Raw genomic sequence first — 21,674 nt, 5'->3', positions numbered from 1 at the left:
CGGAATGCATAGGACTTCTAGTTTTAAAGTATTTTTCCTTTTATATTCTTTTATCAAGATTAGTTAAATTACATCTTTCCAAGACTCTACTTTTCTTTAAGCTGTTCTGTTGTTTTAGAGTAGTGAGTTATTTTTACTTAGGTTAAGATGTGTGTGTGTGAGAGAGAGAGAGAGAGAGAGAGAGAGAGAGAGAGAGAGAGAGTGTGTGTGTGTGTGTGTGTGTGTGTGTGTGTGTGTGTGTGTGTGTGTGTGTGTATGCGTGTGTGTGTGTGTGATTCACCTTGAAAGTCTCTAATCCATCTCCCCTCTCCTCCGGGTGTGTGTGTGCGTGTGTGGTGTACAGGTGGAGGAGGTGACCAGTTCCCCGCCCAGAATCCTCGTGCCCACCTCCCGACCCCGCGTCCCACCCACGCCTCCAAGAAACTTCTTCCGTGCTCGCGTCACCACCACCCCTTCCCCCGAGCAGCCCGACACTCTCCGCCCGGAGTCCCGAGAGCGCCCCACCCGACCCCCTGTCACTCGCAGACCTGTTCGTCCCGCTGTGGAGGCCGCCAGGACCACAACACCTGAGGAAGAAGTTGCCGTCACTCTTCCTGCCACTGAGATCCCGGAAGTGGGTCCCTCCGTCCTCCCCATCCCCGTCGAGGAGGAGCCACTCCCCGTCTTCCCCGAGGATGTGCTAGAGACCACTTTCGTGCCGGAAACTTCCGATAAACCTTCCCTGCTTTCACTCTTCACACTTTCCCCTGACCTGCCTGATCCCACCTCCCCGGCCTTCACCACCCCCGCACCCACCACGCCAGCCCCCACCACGCCATCCACCACTACGCCCAAGACCAGGCTTCGCATATCACCAAGACCCATACGCCCACGTGTCCGCCCGAGCTTCAAACCGCGACCTACTACACCCCAACCCACCACACCCCAACCAACTACCACTGCCCGAGCACCCCCGCCCCGTACCCCGAAGCCCACGCTGCCTCCTCGGCCCCGAGCTCCCAGACCCACGCTGGCGCCCTTCTCCCGCGTCCCTGAGACTCCAGCAGCAGGTGGTGCCCCAGCGTCATCAATCCTAGACGGCACTGATTACTACGACTATTACTACGATGACCTGGACGGTGTCCTCACGGGCACGCTGGGTGATCTAGCCTCGCTGACGGACAAGGCCGTGCTGCTGCCCGATGGCTCCGTGCAGTGCTACGACACTGGCTATTTCGTGCACCCCCACTCATGCAAGAAGTTCATCTCGTGCTCCAAGACAGTGCGCGGGCTGGTGCGAGGCTGGGTGTATACCTGCCCGCAGAATCTCGTGTTTGACCCTGTCGGCGGCATGTGCAACTGGGCTGAGGCGGTTGATTGTCAGTAAAAAGCAATAACAGCAATGCGAAATGACAACAACGGCGCCAAACCGCGACACAAATAACACCTGCAGAATGAGGGAATGCAACTTCAACGGTGGCGACAGACGAAACGGTCCTTACCTCGCCACAACGCGCATCCCACCCCGCCACGAGACACATTACCCAACACTTCACCAAACGCTGTGAGGTTCACTTGCCTGAATACATTGATAATGGTATTTAACAACTAGGATTTGTAATCTCTCCCATCTTATTTAGATCCACAAACACTCCCAAAGTGACACTCGGCTGTTGAACGTCACCCAGGAAAGCAACACACCGCCGAAGGTGTGTGTGTGTGTGTGTGTGTGTGTGTGTGTGTGTGTGTGTGTGTGTGTGTGTGTGTGTGTGTGTGCTTCACAAGCTCCTTCATTCTGGACACATCACACATGCTCATCCTCACCTTCTGTCATCGATGTACTACTGGCAAAGCTTGATCGTGAGGCGTTCCAGAATTTTGTTGTTGATTTGAATTATTTCCCACTTTTAGTTATGCAGTAAGTGTGTGTGTGTGTGTGTGTGTGTGTGTGTGTGTGTGTGTGTGTGTGTGTGTGTGTGTGTGTGTGTGTGTGTGTGTATATATATATATATATATATATATATATATATATATATATATATATATATATATATATATATATATATATATATATATATATATATATATATATATATATATATATATATATATATATATATATATATATATATATATATATATATATAAATCAGACATGTTAATTATTGCACCAAGATGGACATCAGTTCTCCATGTTGAATGTGTATATAGTATTTTATAATAAACATCCGTACATAACCTTTGCTTATGTCCTGAGCCTCGGTGGTCGTGGCGGCACGGTGACAGCAGCTCATCACTTGGACTCACCTTGCTTCCCCTGCACCCCCTCGCCGAATTGTATGCATAATCTTTACAGCATTCTCCTTGCTGATGCAGCTGCAGTTTGTTCACAGCACTAGTAACGAGTTCAGGTAACGACAGGTAATTCATCACTTCCCTTCATAACCCCGCATCATCATCAATACTCCCTCCACGTTCACTACTGCTTCGTTGTACTGACATTTATCCGTCCCCTCTCATTGTTCATCCACAGAAAGGTTAAACAGGCATGGCTGGCACCTCCATCACCCACAACTTGCTATTCATGTCACCTAAAACATGCGGTCACCGCCACCAACCTTGGCCGAGATAGCACTATGGACACGTCGTCATCCTTATCTCCACCACTCTTAACAGACTCTATAGCAGAAGTTATTAAGGTGTTCAATTGTCATTTAATAATACTAAAGACAGTTCAACATGAATTCCATACCATCAGTAGAGAAAGACATCCATGGAAACCTGGTATATAATTTTTATGGTCTATAAAGTTATCTTGGTCTTCATGAAAATTAAAATGTCTGAGAGTGAGTACCAAGAAAGCTCGACTCGGAGTGGCTGGTGGCCTGCGTGCGTGCGAGCAGAGAGGGAAGGCTGAAGCATTCCGCCCTGCAGCCAATACAGTGCAGATGTTAGTCACAAGGAGGAAGTGAGTGATAGCGCCGCCAGACAGCTATGTGAAAATAATAACATCTCAGCCAGTATTAAAAGAAAATTTATGAAATGTTCACATTGTAGGAAAAATAACGATGATTTGAAATATATACCGTAGAGGCAGTAGTGGGTCGCGGTCGATAAAAGTAATTTTTTTAACCATACATTCTCAGCGGGTGTAAGGACAGTATATATAGTTGGTTGATGACATATGAGCTACAGCGTTTCATTAAAACAATTCATTTGAGAATTAGTATTAACTACATTATTTAATCCTTTCACCATTACAAACAATTCTTAAACCTATGCAGTTCCGAACATGTCAGTCAGAAGAGGGTAAAAAGATACAATTGCAGTTAATGACTATCTAAAATTCTAAAGGATATATTCAGCCCTTTCATCATAAAATAGATTAGCAAATAGAATTAAATAAAGTCGTCGTAAACTTCATAATATCAAGTACTTGATGTTAAGAATATCATTGATAAATTAATGCAGTGGTAATGGAAGTGCCCACGTCACTCCTTTGCGTCACCTTTCCTCACTGCGGGCGCGTGCATTACCCGCTCCTCGTGTCTCTGCTCTCGTCTCGTGATATATCGCCACGTGACACCGCCGTGACGCACCTTCCCCTCATTAATCTATACGGAAAGTTGGTCAAATCAAGGCTGCCTTGACCCACTAAGGGAAGAATATGTACATATAGCATGAGAGATCTCGGCCCATGTAATGAAACGCTTCCTTACAAGGATTTTTTAGAATCCATAGAGGTTAGCAGTCGGATTCACATTGGTGTTTCTCCATACATAAAACGGAGTCGTTGTTTAACTTATTGTATATTCAGTAAAATAGTCTGTTAACATAACTTGAGATAGGACCTGGAAACATTTGAAGATACCACTATATCTAACAACAAAGGCTGAATTATCTACGCATTAAAAACGAAATGCATTATGAAGCGATGTGCAGCAACGCCCTCATTTGAATTGCAACTGCTCATGGTATCCGCCTAGCTCGCTGTATGCTTCTCCCATCCTGACGCCCCTTACACATAGGATTTCCCCTCAGCATGAATTCTGCTTGGCGCCAGTCCATGCTCGCTCAGGCTCCAGGAAACAAATCGTTACCGTATATTTTGAAACACCTCAAAACTATCGACTAGTTTTAGCAAGCTTTAGTAGATATTATTGGGATTTTTAAGAGGGTTTTCGTGATTCTAGTGATAGATAAACATGAATTTTATATGGTGAATAGGAAAAATAACTAAAAACATAAGTAGTCATCTCTGTGATCCTTGAATTTATTCCTTATAAGTTGTAAACTTATTAAAGTACAGGAGGCCGGTGTGTTGGCGCCTCCCAGTCGCAAGCTGAGGGAAGAGGGATGAGAGTAAGTCAGGCAGGTTCCCTCCCTTCTTGTTGCCATGGGCGATTAGGAAAAACAGAATGGAAATTTCTTGCCTTAGGAATGGATATCAAGGTGATATCACCGTTCTTTCTGAGACATTGACTTCAGTTTCAACATATTACCATCATTGTTGTTGTTGTTGCTGTTGCTGTTGTTGCTGCTGTTGTTGTTGTTGTTGGTGGTGGTGGTGGTGGTGGTGTTGTTGTTGTCATTATCATAATCAATTTTATTTCATAATGAATTAATATAACTCAATGAAAGAAAATTCAAATTAATACCGCATTTTCAAGGGCAGAATAATCAATCATGAAAACAAACTTGATACAATGGCGTCCTGGACTTCAACATTAACTTGATTACTGTCACGCCTCCTAACGTTTATATAGATCATTTATTTGCTTCCCTCCCCCCCCTTTTTTCCCCCTTCTCTACATTTTTTTTTTTTTTTAATAACCCTACTTTCGTCTCAGTATCTTCAGAACCCGTCCCTCTTTCTCTCTCTCCCCGCATCCTACTCATGCCTCTTGCCTTTCACCCTTGATTACTGAAGTTTCTACAACCATATGTTTCCTTAAAACACTATCTCTCTGTCCTATATTCTTAATCTTCCTCTCAACTTTTTGTCCTGTACTTGAGGCCTACAAATCAATAATGCATTCATCTAATATTTCTGCAGGGCCAATCAAACCTCTTCAACATTTGTCGTGTTTAACACACTACAATGATTTCCACTTCTTTCCCTTACTCTCACTTATCACTGTTCGTCAGTAATTCATTTTTTAGCACGTTCAATGTCTTTCATGACCTTGCGTTCAAGAGTCCATGCCTCACAAGATACAAAACTATTCCAATCCCCTTAAATATTACGTCATCTTGCTTCCACTGGTGGAGGCCTCTTCCTGAAAACTATCCCTAACGGATCCCTAAGCCTTTACTCCTTCACCTCTACCTCCATGGACTCCCTTGTATCATACCAATATCTATACCCGTATCTCAGAATCCTGTCAGCCTCACCCATTGTTTCAGCTCAGTATCGTGGACCGCTGTTCTTACTAAACGTATTCACCTTACTGTATTCACTTTCACTTTCGTTCATCTTAACAGATCCAGAATCTGCAGCCTCTCCCTGATAGTTGCTATGAGAGCTGTGTCATCCTCTAACAACAAAGACAACAACAGTAGCATCATGTGATAAGTTTTTAGTTGTTGTGGTAGTACTTTGCTCATTTGCTTGTTTTTCTACTGGTCCGTTGAGAGCCAGAGAATCTGCGTGTAAATAATCTAATATAGACTTTGTTTTCTTTCTCGAGTGATACAAGCAGTACATTACAGGTGGCAACCATTCCTTACCTTTCCCTCACCCCCCCCCCACCCCCCCGTCAGTATACGCCCCTTTTTCACACGTGTCCTCCCCCACGTCCTTTTAAATGCCCATCTCTTCTCTCACGAGACTTAACACATTTATCTCAAATAGATTTCATCATCCTCTGTGAAATGAGACTAGTATTTGAGAAAATCTTATCGCCGTGGCAATCAGGATCTCTACTATCGGAATCCTTGATATGAATTAAAGAAATGGATAAAAGTAGAGAGCCAGTCAGTCTTTCTGGCAACATCCTTTGTTTACAAATGTCGCGTGAGTCATGCTCAGCTGGTGATTTTATACGGAAAGATAAAACCCCATAAGGTACCAGGAGACTAGAGATTTTGTAAGTTATCACTGATTATTATTCTTAAGGGGGTAAGGTAAGTGTTTTGTGGGACTTAGTTGTCAGTCGTAGCAAGGAAGTGGCTCATCCATGCATTCTCCTCTCCGTCAGTCGCTCCTCCCTGCGCGGGGCAGCAGCAGTAGTAGTAGTAGTAGTAATGGTGTTGGTGCTTGTGCATGCAGACAGCCGCACCTTACTGCGCCTCTGCTCCGTCAGGCACTGCACGCCTCAGCACCGAACCTGCAGCGACCAGAGGAGGACATAGTGATCACCGTGACTGAAGTGTGTGATGAAGTAGTGAAAGACGAGAAGGAGAGTGAGAGGTGAGTGTTGTGTTTGATGGTGACTTCCTTGTATTTATTTCTGATCTGTGGCGCGTTGATGGATGGTGAATCAGTGATGAGTGAATATTCAGGCAGTACACAGCCCACATAGCACCTCACAGGAACTGAGAATTGGATGGGTTAGTTGTGCCCAATGGCCAGGTGCATTTTTACTGTTATAAGGCTGTATGAGTTCCGTGAATGTGGCCAGGCACTCCTCAGCCACACTCAAGGACTTCACAGTAGTGCGAGACTTGCCTGTCATCTTGATAAATGTTTAGTAAATTGCATTCCCTTAAATTGAAGTGGGTGATGATTTCCATAGTAATTTCAGTGCTGCAAATTATTGCAATTAAGAATTAGGAAAAAATAAGGTTATTTTACTAACCGTGTTATTGTTGGTAATAACTCTTTTTTTTTTTTTTATGTTATGGCCTATATCATCTGTAGGTATACTTGAAGAGTATGGGAAGTGCTGTTCAGCTTCCACCCATTAGCAGTGCAGGCAATTTTATATATAGTGGTACCCATATTAGGGCCCATATCACCACCCAAGCGCATCTTTGGTGTAAGGCAATTACATCTCCACCTAGAACATTGGTATCATGGTGACAAGTAGGTAATTTTAAACCACTCGACAAATTACTTACTTTCAAGACGGTACATGGTGGGATTTGAACCTAGGCATAGACATCTGCCCGATCCTACGCTCACCACCTTATCCACTACACCACTTTATATTGAAGGTCACAGTTAGCAGATGGGATGGACAGCATATCCACACTCACATAATAAATACATATGTTGCCAGAATTATGTATAATTCAGGCAAGGATTGTTTGGTTATATTAATTTAGGCATAAGTTAAGGTGTCAGAATTCCCTTTAGGAGATTATTTAGGTTTGTTTAGGCAAGGTTGAAAGGTGGATTTTTAGATTTATACTATGACAGCCTCACTGCATCATTAGGTACTCATGGGTGTTCACTATTACTGCACACACCACCCCTCCCTACCACCTTGGCTCAGCCAGGAGTGGGGCTTGTTGAGGAACTATTGAGGACTATTGAAGTTGAGGAGGGAAAGAGTTCAAAGGGCATGTACCCCTTTAAGTAGAACTATGATCTGTCTTTGGTATACTCCTTCAGCTCTTCTGACATAGCAGAGGCATTTTCTTTGAGGATGATGATGTCAGTTTGTGTAGCCTCTTCTCTAACTTCTCCATCATTGGCTACCACTCTTAGAAGTTCTGTCCTTAAATTGTTCTGGATCCTCTTATATTCTATTTTGATGTCCCTAGTTTAATAGTTCTAGGATTAATTCTTCCTCTAGACTTTGGAAAACATTATTATTAGTAGTACATCCCTGAAACTTCCCCCTAGTTTCTTATAGTCACTCTAACACACAAGCCATTTATTTACCTGAATAGAAGATTAAATATGTTATGGTTGTATATAGACTTCTGAGTTATTCATCCTTAGAGAATGTTAAATTGCTGTCATTTTTTTGTATTTCCTTTTGTTCTGGTAAGGATTTCTTATTGATGGGTGAATTCAGTCTACCTGACATTGAATGGTCTGGTTTAGTAGTACCACTGGCATACTCTTCCCTTTCCAGTTTGTTTCTTGATACATTTATTTCTTTAAGGATTTGATCAGTGGGTTTCTTTCTCCATGTTCATCTGCTCCGAAAATATGTTTGTTCTGGTTTTTACCTCTGCCTTTGACAGGGTTGCTGATCATTGATCACTGTTCCTCTCCCTGGCTGTGTGTTATTTAGTTGCTCTTTCTTATCTTCTGTTCTTGTTTCTAATATTCCTAAAATACATTTTTACTGGTATCACTATTATTTTACTTGACTCAGGGATTTCCTTTCATGTATTGACTGGGTTTTTTCATTAGCTATTCAGTTGTAATAATGAGGAGTGCTATCTTAATTTCATAATTTTTTTTCTTCATTTGTTGAATTCATTCTATCTAAGTCCCAGATTCCACCAAAACCTCTATGGGGCAGAAACATATTGTGTAACCTTCAAGCTCAAAAGACAAAAATATAATGCTTAGAGTAGATCTATCTTAGGCAACCATTTGGTTGTAATGCTGCCACTCTACCCCAAGTTTGGTTAGAGTGCAGCGAAGCCAATATTCTTTACAAGGTGTATGTTCATGAGGCTGTAGCTCATTATGAAGAATCTTTATTATCAAATCTTTGTGATGCTCTTGTGCCACAGTGGAAGAGGAAAAATTTGTGATGCAAAATTCTGTACAGTACGAACATTTCCTACAAAAATTTGTTCAACCTATAAATTCTTTATTTACAGTGAAGAGCTTAAATGTATAGAAGTGACTTCCACGATGTCCAGTAGAATAGCAGCCATCAGCCGGAGTCGCACGACCTCACGGGAGGCAACTCCTTTACCGTCCCGGGCTGTGTCACGCGTCCCATCTCGCGATGAACTGAACAGGGAGACAATAATCATCAACCCAGTGGAGGATGCTCTTCCAAGCCACTCTCTTGTCCTTGAGAACTCCATTGCCTCCAACATTCAGGAGCCCAGCAGACGAAGGTAGGTCCAGGTGCTAATTCCACTTCAAAAATTTGAATTACATATTGTGTAGTTGATGCTACTTTCATGTTAAGTGTAAGGAAATGACAAAGGTACATTTAAAAACATTACCTAATACCTGATTAACTCATCAATCCATTATGTAATTTTCTCAACCCTGAACTTTTGTGTGGAAATGTCAAGTAGTGTGTTTTCCACACGGCAGAAGTGATCCACAGCAATGGAGAGGCTCATCCAGCAACCTCACCTCCTCGGACTCAGACTCACCAGACTCAGGTATGTCCAAGGCACACCACGTAACAATGAATTTTGCCACTACTACACACTCAGCACTGTTGAATGAAACTTTTTGTCTTCAGTTCTTTTTTGTATCAGGATTTTACTTTCATGGTGTAGATAGAAAGTGTTGTAATATTTTTTTTTCTTTCTTTTCAAGCAACAAAATATTTAATAATCTGAAATGTGCTTTTTTCTTGTACTCTTCTTTTGTACAGTTTTAGTTTGAATTTTACTCTTATGAAGCGTAGATCAAAAGGTATTTAAAGATTGTTTTTACTTTACTTTCTTGAGATGAGTTATACTATGTAAAATATATCTTTCTTGTTACATTTGACCTGCCTTATTATTGACTTAGCTTTGTTTTGTTGCAATTTTATAGTTTTTCATTTGAACAGAAGTTTCTTAATAGTGATTGTATGTATCTGACTTCAGAATATCCACACCATTTTCAGCAGACTTGTATCATATAAAATGTTCTTTTCTTGTTAGATATGACTCATAAGTAATAATTTTTCTATTGACTAAGCCTCATCATGTTAAGCTATGATTTCCAAATTTTTCATACTAGAGATGCTTAATGGTAGCTATTATGTACCTATCTTCAAAATATCTTCACCATTTTCAACAGTCATGCATGGTCACTCTGATCTGTATTGGATCTCATTTTGCTCACAGGCCAGGCAACAGACTCTCCCCTCACTGGCATGGTCCCCACCATGGACTTCAACTCGAATAGCGAAGATGCTGCCCCCCTGTACCGCATGCCTATTGTTGGATATGAGGTGCTGGAGGAGAGGGCACGATTCACGGTAAGGCATTAGTACTGCTGCCTCACAGTCTTAGGTCTGTTCTTATTTATTTATTCATATTTATTTACCCATTTATTTTTCATGTAAGAGTGGCACTGGCCAAGGATCACAAAAAGAGTGGTAATACATCTCTGAGAAAGTTTGACTAGGTATCTTAAATTTCCTCTTTTCCTTATCAAAGACTTGAATCCTGTTCTGTATGTTGGCTTTGATTAGGACAGTATGAAAGGACTGACGCTTATAGAGAATCAATGCTTATCCAGTGTTTTATTTTCCCAAAACCACTGATGTCAGTTTACACTCAGTGGAACATTCCTGGTTTGCCATCTTAAATTCATTTACTATTTACTGTTTTTATATAGATTTATCTGATGTAATGATACTTTTGCTATTTGTAACTACTACAGTTGATGCTGCTGCTACATTATGCTTCTATTATATAGTACTTATGGCAATAACAAACCCTTTGTGGCAGATTTTCAAGATTCAAGTGTTCCACCAGCCCTCTGGAGAACATTGGTTTGTGTTCCGCCGCTACACAGACTTTGTTCGTCTCAACAAATCGGTAAGTGAGTGAGTGCAAGTGTGTGTGATAGAGAAGTATTCTTTTTATGTCTTTGTTAAGTATGGTGCCATGTAGTGTTGGTTTGTATCCAGGTAAATTACTTTTTTCTGCTTTTCATTGATATTTATTTTATTTATTTTTTATTTTTTTATTATTTTTTTTTTTTTATTTATTTATTTTTTTTTTCATAAATTTGTGGCACTTTTCATCTCACAGAGTTTGTTTGATACATTTAAACTGCATGTCAGTGTTTTTAATTTTGACAAGTGAAAGTAAACTTTCTAGACTAATAGTTTTATTATTTTTCTAATATTTATTAAGTAATACATATTTTTATTATGTAGGAGGGGCACCAGCCAAGAGCAACAACATTATGAGGAAGAAAATCCATTGAGATGAGTCCCCAAACAGAATTAGATGCTGTTGTCAAAAATTAGAGGATCATCATCATCTGCAGTTGTCCGTGTTTTTAAGGGTTGCTGGGTCACTATTGCTTACTAGTCTTCTCCATAAGGCTCTACCTTCCACCTCCTCCACTCAACCCTTTCTCCCTCAGGTCCTCTCTTATTTAGTCTTTCCATCTCACCTTCAGCCTGTCTTGTTGATGTCTTTCTTCCACCTCCAAATCCAATATTCTTCTGACATACTGTTGTTCTCTTCTTTTAATATGACCAAACCATTCCATTCTCCTCTCTTGTATTTTCTTTGTCACTTCTGTTACTTTGCATGTTCCTCTTACAAAGTAATTTCTCATGTTTTCCTTCTTTGTTGCACCTTAACATTTTTCATCTCATCAACCTCCAAGTTCTCATCTTAGGATTTCTTTATTAGCCATGATTCAGCACCATGTCATTACTGACCTTACTGCTAACTTGAAATTTTTACTTTACTCTATCACTAACTTTATAGTCACAGAAGGTAAATGCTTGAAATTTTTCCTCTTGAAAAAGTTCAAGTCATAGAAAGGAGAGAATATAGAAGCAGGCAACGAGTCCCAGAGTTTACTAGGAAAGGGAATGAATAATTGAGAATACCAGTTATGTAGTGTAATGCTGGCCATTTCTTGTTTGTTATTTTGAGGATCCATTTAAATTCAAGTTCTAAACATACCCCTCTCTGTCCCTTCCTCACACACACACACACACATACACACTGCGGAGTGTAGTGGTTAGCACACTCAGCTCACAACCGAGAAGGCTCATGTTTGAGTCCTTGGCATGGCGAGGCAAATGGGCAAGCCTCTCAATGTGTAGCCCCCGTTCGCCTAGCAGCAAGTAGGTACCGAATGTAAGTCAAGGGTTATGGCCTCGCTTTCCCGGTGTGTGGAGTGTGTGTTGTGGTCTCAGTCCTACCCAAAGATCAGTCTGTGAGCTCTGAGCTCACTCCATAATGGGGAAGGCTGGCTCAATGACCAGCAGGCGACTTTGGTGAATTACACACACACATACACAATGGATTGAGTTCCTTGAAGACAAAAAATTAATATTAAATAGCCAATTTGGTTTTAGAAAAAGACGGTCTTTTGTAACTAATTTATTGAGTTTCTGTTCTAGAATAGTTGATAGAGTACAAGAGAGAGAGGGATGGGTTGACTACATTTATTTGGATTTAAAAAAGGTGTTTAACAAAGTGCCACATGCAAGATTACTATGGAAGTTAGAGGAGAAGGGTGGCTTAAAAGGAAGCACATTGAGATAGATAGAAAATTATTTGAGGGGGGAGAGAAATAAGGACGGTAGTTAAAGATATGAAGTCCAAGTGGAGAGCAGTAGAAAGCGGAGTGCCACAGGGGTCAGTATTGGCACCAATACTTTTCCTCATTTATATTAACGACATGCCAGAAGGAGTGAACAGCTACATAAATCTGTTTGCAGATTATACGAAACTGTGCAGAGTTATAAAGCAAAAGAGGATTGTGAAATACTGCAAGAAGACCTAAATAAGATCTGGGAATGGAGTAAAAGTGGGAAATGGAATTCAATGTGAACAAAAGCCATGTCATGGAAATGGGAAAGAGTGAAAGACGACCTGTGGGAATCTATAAGATGGGAGATGGAGTAGAACTGGAGAAAGTAAAAAGGAAAAGGACTTAGGAGTGACGATGGAAGAAAACAATCAACCAGTAAGCCATATTGATAGAATTTTAGAGAAACATATAATTTGCTAAGGAATATTGGAGTAGCATTTCACTACATGGACAAAGAAATGATGAAGAAATTGATAAGTACTATAATAAGACCCAGATTGGAATATGCAGGAGTAGCGTGGACCCCTCATAAAAGAAACACATAAGAAAGTTGGAGAGACTACAAAAAATGGCTACAAGAATGGTTCCAGAATTTGAAGGAATGACATATGAGGAGAGACTAAAGGCTTTGGATCTACCAACCCTGGAACAAAGAAGGAGAGAGGGGATCTCATACAAGTTTATAAATCGATCAACGGAATGGACCAAGTGGATAATGAGAAATTGATCCTGAGAGAAGAATATGACATCTGAAGCACAAGATCGCATAGTAAAAAGCTGAGAAAAGGAAGATGTCTGAGATGTTAAAAAGTATAGTTTCCCGTAAAGATGTATTGAGACGTGGAACAGTTTGAATGAAGAAGTAGTGTCTGCATACTTTTAAAGTAAGATTGGATAAGTGTAGATATGGAGACGGGACCACACGAGCATAAAGCCCAGGCCCTGTAAAACTACAACTAGGTAAATATAACTAGGTAAACACACACACACACACACACACACACACACACACACACACACACACACACACACACACACACACACACACACACACACACATACACACACACACACACACACAGTGGCTAGAGTGCTTCACAAGCCAGATGACCAGGGTTCGATTCCCCGGCCGGGTGGAGATATTTGGGTGTGTCTCCTTTCACGTGTAGCCCCTGTTCACCTAGCAGTGAGTAGGTACGGGATGTAAATCGAGGAGTTGTGACCTTGTTGTCACCTTGTTGTCCCGGTGTGTGGTGTGTGCTTGGTCTCAGGCCTATCCGAAGATCAGAAACAATGAGCTCTGAGCTCATTCCGTAGGGTAACGTCTGGCTGTCTCGTCAGAGACTGCAGCAGATCAAACAGTGAATTACACACACACACACACACAAAAAAAAAAAAAAAAAAAACGCAACGCTACGCTACGCTACGCAACACAACACAACACAACACAACACAACACAACACACACACACACACACACACACACACACACACACACACACACACACACACACACACACACACACACATGGATTAAGAACCTCACCATTACAACCTGTCATGGGGACTTGCCACATCTCTCCTACAGCTGAGGAAGGAGTTCCCAGGAGTGCGATTTGCTCTTCCACCGAAGAGGTGGTTTGGAGACAACTTTGATCCTGTCTTCCTGGAGGATCGGCAGCTGGGTTTGCAAGCTTTCATAAATAATATCATAGGTTGGTACCTCTCTCAAATATAAGGCAGGTGTATAATCTACTCAGAAATAATTTAAAATAGAGTTAACAAGATTATTGAGATTTTTAGAAGATTGAAAACAGGAAAATTTGCAGTAGACTTGGTCATTTGCTTTTAGGTGGTAAAATTCAAAATATGAATTGAAGCAAAGTCAATACAATGAAGAAAATGTTGGACAGTTCTTAGTTCATCATCTCTTCTCCCTTTCAGGGCACACTATCATCCGATCAAAGAAGTTTGTTCGAGACTTTTTCTGCCTCGACAACCCCATAGGGCCTCATGAATCACTGGAGGAGAGTCGGGTGAGAGCATGCTGTCACCTTATCCTCACTGTATGCATAATTCTAAGATCACTATGGATCTTTGAGCACTACCATTGTTATGGCACTGCTGAAAGAAATGTCATTGTCGCACACTCATGAGAGACAAAGATACAAGATTGTCAGAGATATTGTTGTCTCCAATAGGGAAATAAGAAAAGAATTCTTATGGTGACTTTCCTGCTAACAGTACAATTGCTTATTATCGATCATGTCCTCAGGCTCTCTGCCAGACCCTGGAGGACACTGTGTCAGACTTGCAGGACCGCCTCAGGGAGAAGGAAGGTGAACTGATGGTACTGCGTACACAAATCAACTTCCTTATGGTACAGCAGCAGACCCTGGTGAAGGCTCTCAGGTGACCGAGTGCATTCCTTTGCAACAGAGATGCTCAACATGTTTTAATTTGTTACCAATTTAACAAAACTTATCAGGTCTATTACCCAATTTCACTGTGTCACAATGTTCTATAAATTTTCTGAATTCGTCAGAGAAGAGGAAATAAAATAAACTCTGAGACAGTTATTTGCTACTCTATGGATCTCATAGTTGCCCTTTGTGAGGTGAAGTTCTTGGGGACAGGTGTCAGACATGAAAGTCAATGATGAAGAGGTTGAAGGCAGGATGCACATATGTGATAGCCGAGTATAACCTTGTTTTCTTCAGGCTGGAGTGTGATCTGAAGAGTTCAGTGCCACCTGAGAGAGGCTCCTCTCATGATCTCAACTTGGCCCTTCTTAACATGTGAGTGACAGTGGCATGTTTTGCTGGTTGTGTTGCTAGACATACACATTTTGCATTGTCCATCCACACAGATGGTGAAGCACATACATCCAGTATTCATGTGACAACACTGCACATGATAAGTACTTGTCAGAATGTATTCTTTATAGTTATTGCTATTATAACCCATTTTCCACATCAAGCAAGATAGATTGAAAAAAATAAGTGAAAATATAAAACATTTATATAAGCAACACTGTTCTAGAGAAACTTTTGTTTGTCGCTAACAGATGTGAAAGGACTCTTGATGGAGGCATCAGAAATGGCAAGGTTAAACTTATGGACAGGTATGTCAACCACTGCACTTTCTTTAATGTTATAAAATATAAAGATGTTGTTGCTTTTGATGGTGTGCCTTCATGGCTTACCTTTATCAATGCATTTGTATTATTAGAGGTGATTACCAATGTAGCTGTAATGCCTTAACAAATAGAATTGTCTCATACCAACCATGTAAATGAGAGTTCAATGACAGCTCAAAATATTATCTGCTTAGTGCCCCTGGAATGCTAGAACCAGTTCTAACCATCACTTTACTGTAGATCCTCTGTCCTTTGTCTGTGCCATCCATCATGATCATCATCATTGCTGCTGCTCTCCTCTGAAGACATTTCACAAAGGATGGATGTGGCAGCAAAGCCTCCAGGATATCTTCTATACATGGTTATCATCCCCACTTTTGTTTCTGATTTGTCAGTGTATATTTTTTCCCATTCTCTTCATTACTTACATCAGCGCCTTATCACTTACTCAACAGAAGTTTGTTAAAATTTCACTGATCATGTGTTAACATTTCCATTTCAGCAGTACTAATATTTGCTTTCATTTCACTCATAAAATCCATAGGCAAAATGAACAGGTAAGGTAACACTACATATCTAACTTTTCTTTACAATATATGCATTAACATTTTAAGAAGTTATTTATTTCCATTTAGCAACTCATCTCCCATATCCTTCAATGCATTTCATATTAATTTCTTTTCAGTCTTGTCATATATATATATATATATATATATATATATATATATATATATATATATATATATATATATATATGACATGCAGTGCTGGATCATGAGATTCTCAAAGCAATAACTGAATATAAAAATTTCTAATACAGACATTAAATATTAAAAAAAAAAATATATATATATATATATATATATATATATATATATATATATATATATATATATATATATATATATATATATATATATATATATATATATATATATATATATATATATATATATATATATATATATATATATATATATATATATATATATATATATATATATATATATATATATATATATATATATATATATATATATATATATATATATATATATATATATATATATATATATATATATATATATATATATATATATATTTTTTTTTTTTTTTTTTTTTTTATGTCTGTATTAGAAATTTTTATATTCAGTTATTACTTTGAGAATCTCATGATCCAGCACTGCATGTTTCTGTCATCATTACTTCTTGTTAATTCTTCATATCGTTAATCTTGTCTCTAATAGGAATGGAGCACATGGCATCTCCCAGGATGTCAGTCCAGGCCAGTGTCTGAAGGTCACTGCCATAGCAGAAACACCTCTTCGCAGGACACTGGAGAAGGCCTTCATGCCCAGATCCTGCTCCCACAACACCCTCTCTCCTACACATAATTTGAACAGGACTGCCAAGGCACTGTTTGTAACGGAGGGTGAGGGAGGAGCCAGTCGATAGATGCAGGTGCTGCACAGCCAGATACCTGTCTGAGCCTGACAGAGATAGGAATTCTGTATAGCTTATTGATGAGAGTTTCTATGGGGATGTCTCTGGCACCTGTTTTCACTGCAGATCCATTGAGGTTTACCTTTAAGAGAGGAGGCATTGGAGTGCTACCAGATTTAGTATAGAGTGCATTTCGTGTCTCTGATGCTAAATTGTCCACGATACATATTTTCCATGTGCAAACATGAAGTATGTGAGTGAGTTGGGCACATGTTTATCTGTTTCTAACCATACAAGACACAAAGTCTTAACCATTCTGCTCAAAATTAGTATGTTTGTGTTGACATCCTAACAATTTGGGTTTCAGAATTTTAGAATATATATTTTTGTATTCTTCAGATTGTATGTATTCCTGGAGACACCTTGCAAGTCTTGATAAGAGTTAAGTGTGATGAAAGAGTTAGACTTTGACAAGAATGATAAAACTGTTATGTTCTATATATGCAAAGTCTGCTCTGGGATACAAAGTCCTTACTTGTTCTATCTACAGAAAGTCTCTATATGCATTTCCAATTGAGGTATCTCTTGGACACTGATCTTCTGTCATGATTATCTCAGTTTATAGTGATCATTATCATCTTATGCATTGTTTATTCTTAAGGAATTAAAAACAAAAAACTATCAGGAATCAGATTTCCTTTTTTTTTTTTCTCTCTCTCCCAGGTCTAGTCACCGCAGTCTTTAGAGAAATTACCAACAATGGTGACTCTTTAACTTAGACTTGCTATTATCTCGTAATATTACTTGGCTTTCATGATTACTTGTGAGATTTCCCAGCTAGATGAAACACAGTTCATTCTTATGAGTTCTTCATTGAGTTCTTTAGGTATCACAATTAATGTTAGTTCTTTTTGATACAACAATTCTTGTGCATATTATTATTCTCTAGAATGATACTTAGTGTTTAAGTTTTCTTCTTTAGTTTGTTATTAAGCTATCAAAGTATCACATGCCATGTTGATATATGAACTACTATTTATAGCATTTTTTTATGTGGAAGATAATTTGCATTTGTACTTGCATTGATCATTTTAATTTTGACGTTATAAAAGAAGGAGCTTGCTTCCACTATTCTTTTTAAGGGAGTAGGAGTGAGAGAAAGCAGGGATGTGGGGTTGGTCAGGTACACAAGCTATAGGGGTATCACCTTGTTACCATTCCTCCATAGATTGTTTACATACCAGCTTCAGATTTCTCTCACCTATCAAAATTACTGAGTTGTGAGAGAATGCTGCAAGAAAAGACATATATTGTACTTAAAGTCATAATTAAGTGAAACCTGCTGATGGTCACTGACATATTAGTATTGAGCAAAAAAATCTGGTGTTCACCTTTGTCTGAGCACCTGAGAATGATAAAAGTCTAAGTTTTATTTTGTTCCTAGTTCTTACATGGAGTGAACTTTATCCGTCATTACCAGTATATTAATTCCGCCTTAACACACACTTTCATAACTATGATGCACATCAAGTATTATTGTCATGCGTAATATTATGCAGTAACATCCCAGAAGAGGCTCAAGTGACAATATTTTTTAATCTTGGTGTCATTTTGGTGCTTCAAATTTCTTCCCCCTTTGCATATTTTGTTACCCAATTATGAATGAGTGAAGGTTTGATTGCTGGAGGATGCCTGCCTTTCAATTTCTGATTGTCAATCAATTTACTTCAGGGATTCCAGTAATAATGATATGCAACTAAGAACAGCCAGTAACAGTAACATTGTCTTTCTTAAAACTTTAAATGTACTCTGATAAGTAAGGAGACTTTTATACATACTATTATACTTAAGTTAGAGTGATTCTTACATGAAGCATTTATATAATTGTTTATAAGTGCACTTATATATATATATATATATATATATATATATATATATATATATATATATATATATATATATATATATATATATATACCATCTTGTGAATAACATGAAACCCGCTATGTGTTACTAGTGTTATATGTGCTCAGAACTGATAAAGGTTGTAGTGATTTAAGGCAAAATGTTGCTACCTTTATTAATCAATTATCATTAATATGAAGTTTATGGTTGATAACTTTATACTAACTTTGGTGCCAAGAGCAGCAGCTGTTATGTATGTTTCATATTTGTGCTACATTCTTTTAAGTGTTATTTCTGTCCTTTGACATCTTCACAATGTGTTGTGAGATTGTGCCTGTGTTGTGTGGTGCTTGTGTAAGGCATCAGTACAAATAGAGAAACAAGTTATATTCTGGTCAGTATCTAACAAAGTCATTGGTACCAACAAAGAATATTTTTTCTGTATGGAACCATTGTTGAAAGCTTTGGCACATGATACTTATACAGACTGATATTTGTGTGTTAGTAGTGATACTCAAATGCTCTGGTGTCAGACTAATTTTGCTTTCTATTTTCTTCTTTCTTTTTAAGTAGAGTTTCTTGTGATGATACATACCTGCAGCACAATATTGTGTAGAGATAGTACAAGCCAAGGAGAAGATTGAGTGTTGTTGACTGGAGCACTACAATTTGATATAAAGGCCAGTAAGGTCTTGTACGTGTTTCTGTGATGCGAGTGTGTGTAGTCTGTAAGCTGGTGCAACATAGATCCCTTCCAGAAGCTCATTAGAGTTCCATGGGACAATATAGTAAATTATGAAACTCTTAATAATGCTGCTGGTCCCCATCTGAGGTTTTTAGATCAAGGATTCATGAAGCAAGTATAATATTGTATGGGCAAATATAGCAAATTCTCTCTCTCTCTCTCTCTCTCTCTCTCTCTCTCTCTCTCTCTCTCTCTCTCTCTCTCTCTCTCTCTCTCTCTCTCTCTCTCTCCTTTTTTTCAGCACATTTACCACTATGATAGATTGCAGGAGTTTGTGCAGTGAGCTCTCACTGTGTACAATAGTGATGCATGGCAATCTCTTCCCTCCAGGAGCCCAGCTGTGCTATAAGACAAAAAAATATCATGGCTGGCTCACTTGTGCCTTAATGCTAAAAACAAGTTTTTTTGAAATCATTATTACCATCAGTGTTAAAATGTTTGCTTTCTTTGCCCATTCCTTTCAACTGGTGCAGATGGTGCTTGTATGAGTTTTGTTTCATTACCTGTGGTAGATTAGCTTACATGCTTTATTTTGTTGTTTGTAGGTATTCTTGAGGATCCAATCAATGGGGTGTCATGGTACATCAGAAAAGAGTTTTTGCATTGCTACCATATGAGACTTAACTCTGTGTAACCTTTTTGTATTAAAGATGTTGTAGTGTGTTGTCCATTTTGACATTTATAACAGTTTTCTACAAGTGACACACCCAGAGAACTAACTTCTTGTAAATAGCAATACAGACCTTCAAGTTAAGTATCTCAAAGTGTTCAGTAAAAAGGAACACCACTGTACTATTTGTATAATAAGATGATTGAGATGTTGAATCCAAAGATCATGTATAGTGGGACATCATAAGATCATGGCATGGGTGTCAGATGATGAACAGCTCATGAGTTTATTTTGTCATTCTTCATATTCTAAGGTATTGGATTCAACCAGATGTTATATAAAATTCCACAAAACTCAAAAATAAGATAAATACTTTTTGAAATTACAGTATATACTACCATATACTTACTTTGAAAATAGAGCTTTATGTGTGTGTGTGTGTTGTTTGTTTGTTTGTTTGTGTGTGTGTGTGTGTGTGTGTGTGTGTGTGTGTGTGTGTGTGTGTGTGTGTGTGTGTGTGTGTGTGTGTGTGTGTGTGTGTGAAAGAGAGAGAGAGAGAGAGAGAGAATATGCCCTAGCAGATGTATATATAAAACATGCAATTGAAATAATGGAAAAATAGAGTGTATGCACATATTTAATTAATATTAACTGCTTTATAATATTAAGACATGATATTAAATGCCTGGTACAGTATAGGTCATAAATGAGAAGAAAATTATAATAATCTTTATCCATCAGGCCATCTGCCTTGCACAGTGTAATGGCTAGCTGCTAATCTAGACAGTATGAGATTATAATGAAATTGGATCTCTCATTCACATCACCATTAGGTCCTGAAAGAAAAATGACCGAGCAGACATGTTGCTTTAAGTTCATTGAACTGCACTCTTCTTAGAAAACACATAATCATCATTGCTCAGATGTGTCCATTGTGGATCATGCCTCATCCTTTGGCAACAGATGTCCAGCCACTCACATTGTTATTGTATAGTTTTATCCATGCTTGTCATTCAATGTAGTCTAGTCAAAGGTGCCCAGATGCTTCAGGTGATATGAATGAGAGAGTCATCTTCATACCAAAGGAATATTTATTTGCTTATTTATTCTTGAAAAGAAAATTAGATGGACCTTGTATAAATCCTGAATGTATTTCTAAAATATCTGCGAGTCAAAAGTTAAATGAAAGTAGGTGCAACGCTTGAGGCCATTGTGCAAGCAATGCTTTTTTCTTGTATGATATATGTATTAATTTTCAAAATATTACATACAGTTTACTAGAATTAGTGAAAAGGTTTATAAAAATGAAAGTTGGATTTTATAATGCTATATTACTGAGAGTACAGTATTGTTGTTGGAAACTTAACTTGGGAGTGTTGAATGGGAAATATTAGCATTTGTGGGTTGACTTTTTTTTTTTTTCCATGGAAAATAAATGATTTAACAAATCTGGTTTTATATAAACTTTAACCGTGAC

At 38.8% G+C, this 21,674-nt stretch overlaps 2 protein-coding genes across 5 annotated transcripts in view; both read left to right on the top strand.

Moving 5' to 3' along the window:
- LOC123513966 (proteoglycan 4-like) overlaps positions 1–1,996 on the top strand; it is a 60,479-nt gene extending 58,483 nt beyond the window's left edge. For all 4 annotated transcript variants that reach the window (XM_045271470.1, XM_045271472.1, XM_045271473.1 and 1 more), the window contains one exon: positions 344–1,996. In XM_045271470.1, the coding sequence (XP_045127405.1) occupies positions 344–1,366 (1,023 nt within the window). In that variant the 3' untranslated portion in view covers positions 1,367–1,996. The remainder of the gene's footprint in view (positions 1–343) is intronic.
- Positions 1,997–6,141: 4,145 nt separating this feature from the next.
- LOC123514011 (sorting nexin MVP1-like) lies at positions 6,142–21,653 on the top strand. The gene is made up of 11 exons (XM_045271560.1): positions 6,142–6,391; positions 8,710–8,955; positions 9,161–9,231; positions 9,910–10,043; positions 10,519–10,608; positions 13,944–14,070; positions 14,300–14,391; positions 14,631–14,767; positions 15,076–15,153; positions 15,423–15,479; positions 16,742–21,653. The coding sequence occupies exons 1-11, from the start codon at positions 6,159–6,161 to the stop codon at positions 16,947–16,949; spliced, it is 1,473 nt and encodes a 490-aa protein (XP_045127495.1). The 5' UTR covers positions 6,142–6,158; the 3' UTR covers positions 16,950–21,653.
- Positions 21,654–21,674: the final 21 nt, after the last annotated feature.

The sequence above is a fragment of the Portunus trituberculatus genome, chromosome 37, assembly GCF_017591435.1.
Source record: "Portunus trituberculatus isolate SZX2019 chromosome 37, ASM1759143v1, whole genome shotgun sequence".
Taxonomy (NCBI): Eukaryota; Metazoa; Arthropoda; class Malacostraca; order Decapoda; family Portunidae; genus Portunus; species Portunus trituberculatus.
Note: the sequence above shows the minus strand (reverse complement) of the source record. Positions and strands in the feature narration are given on the sequence as shown.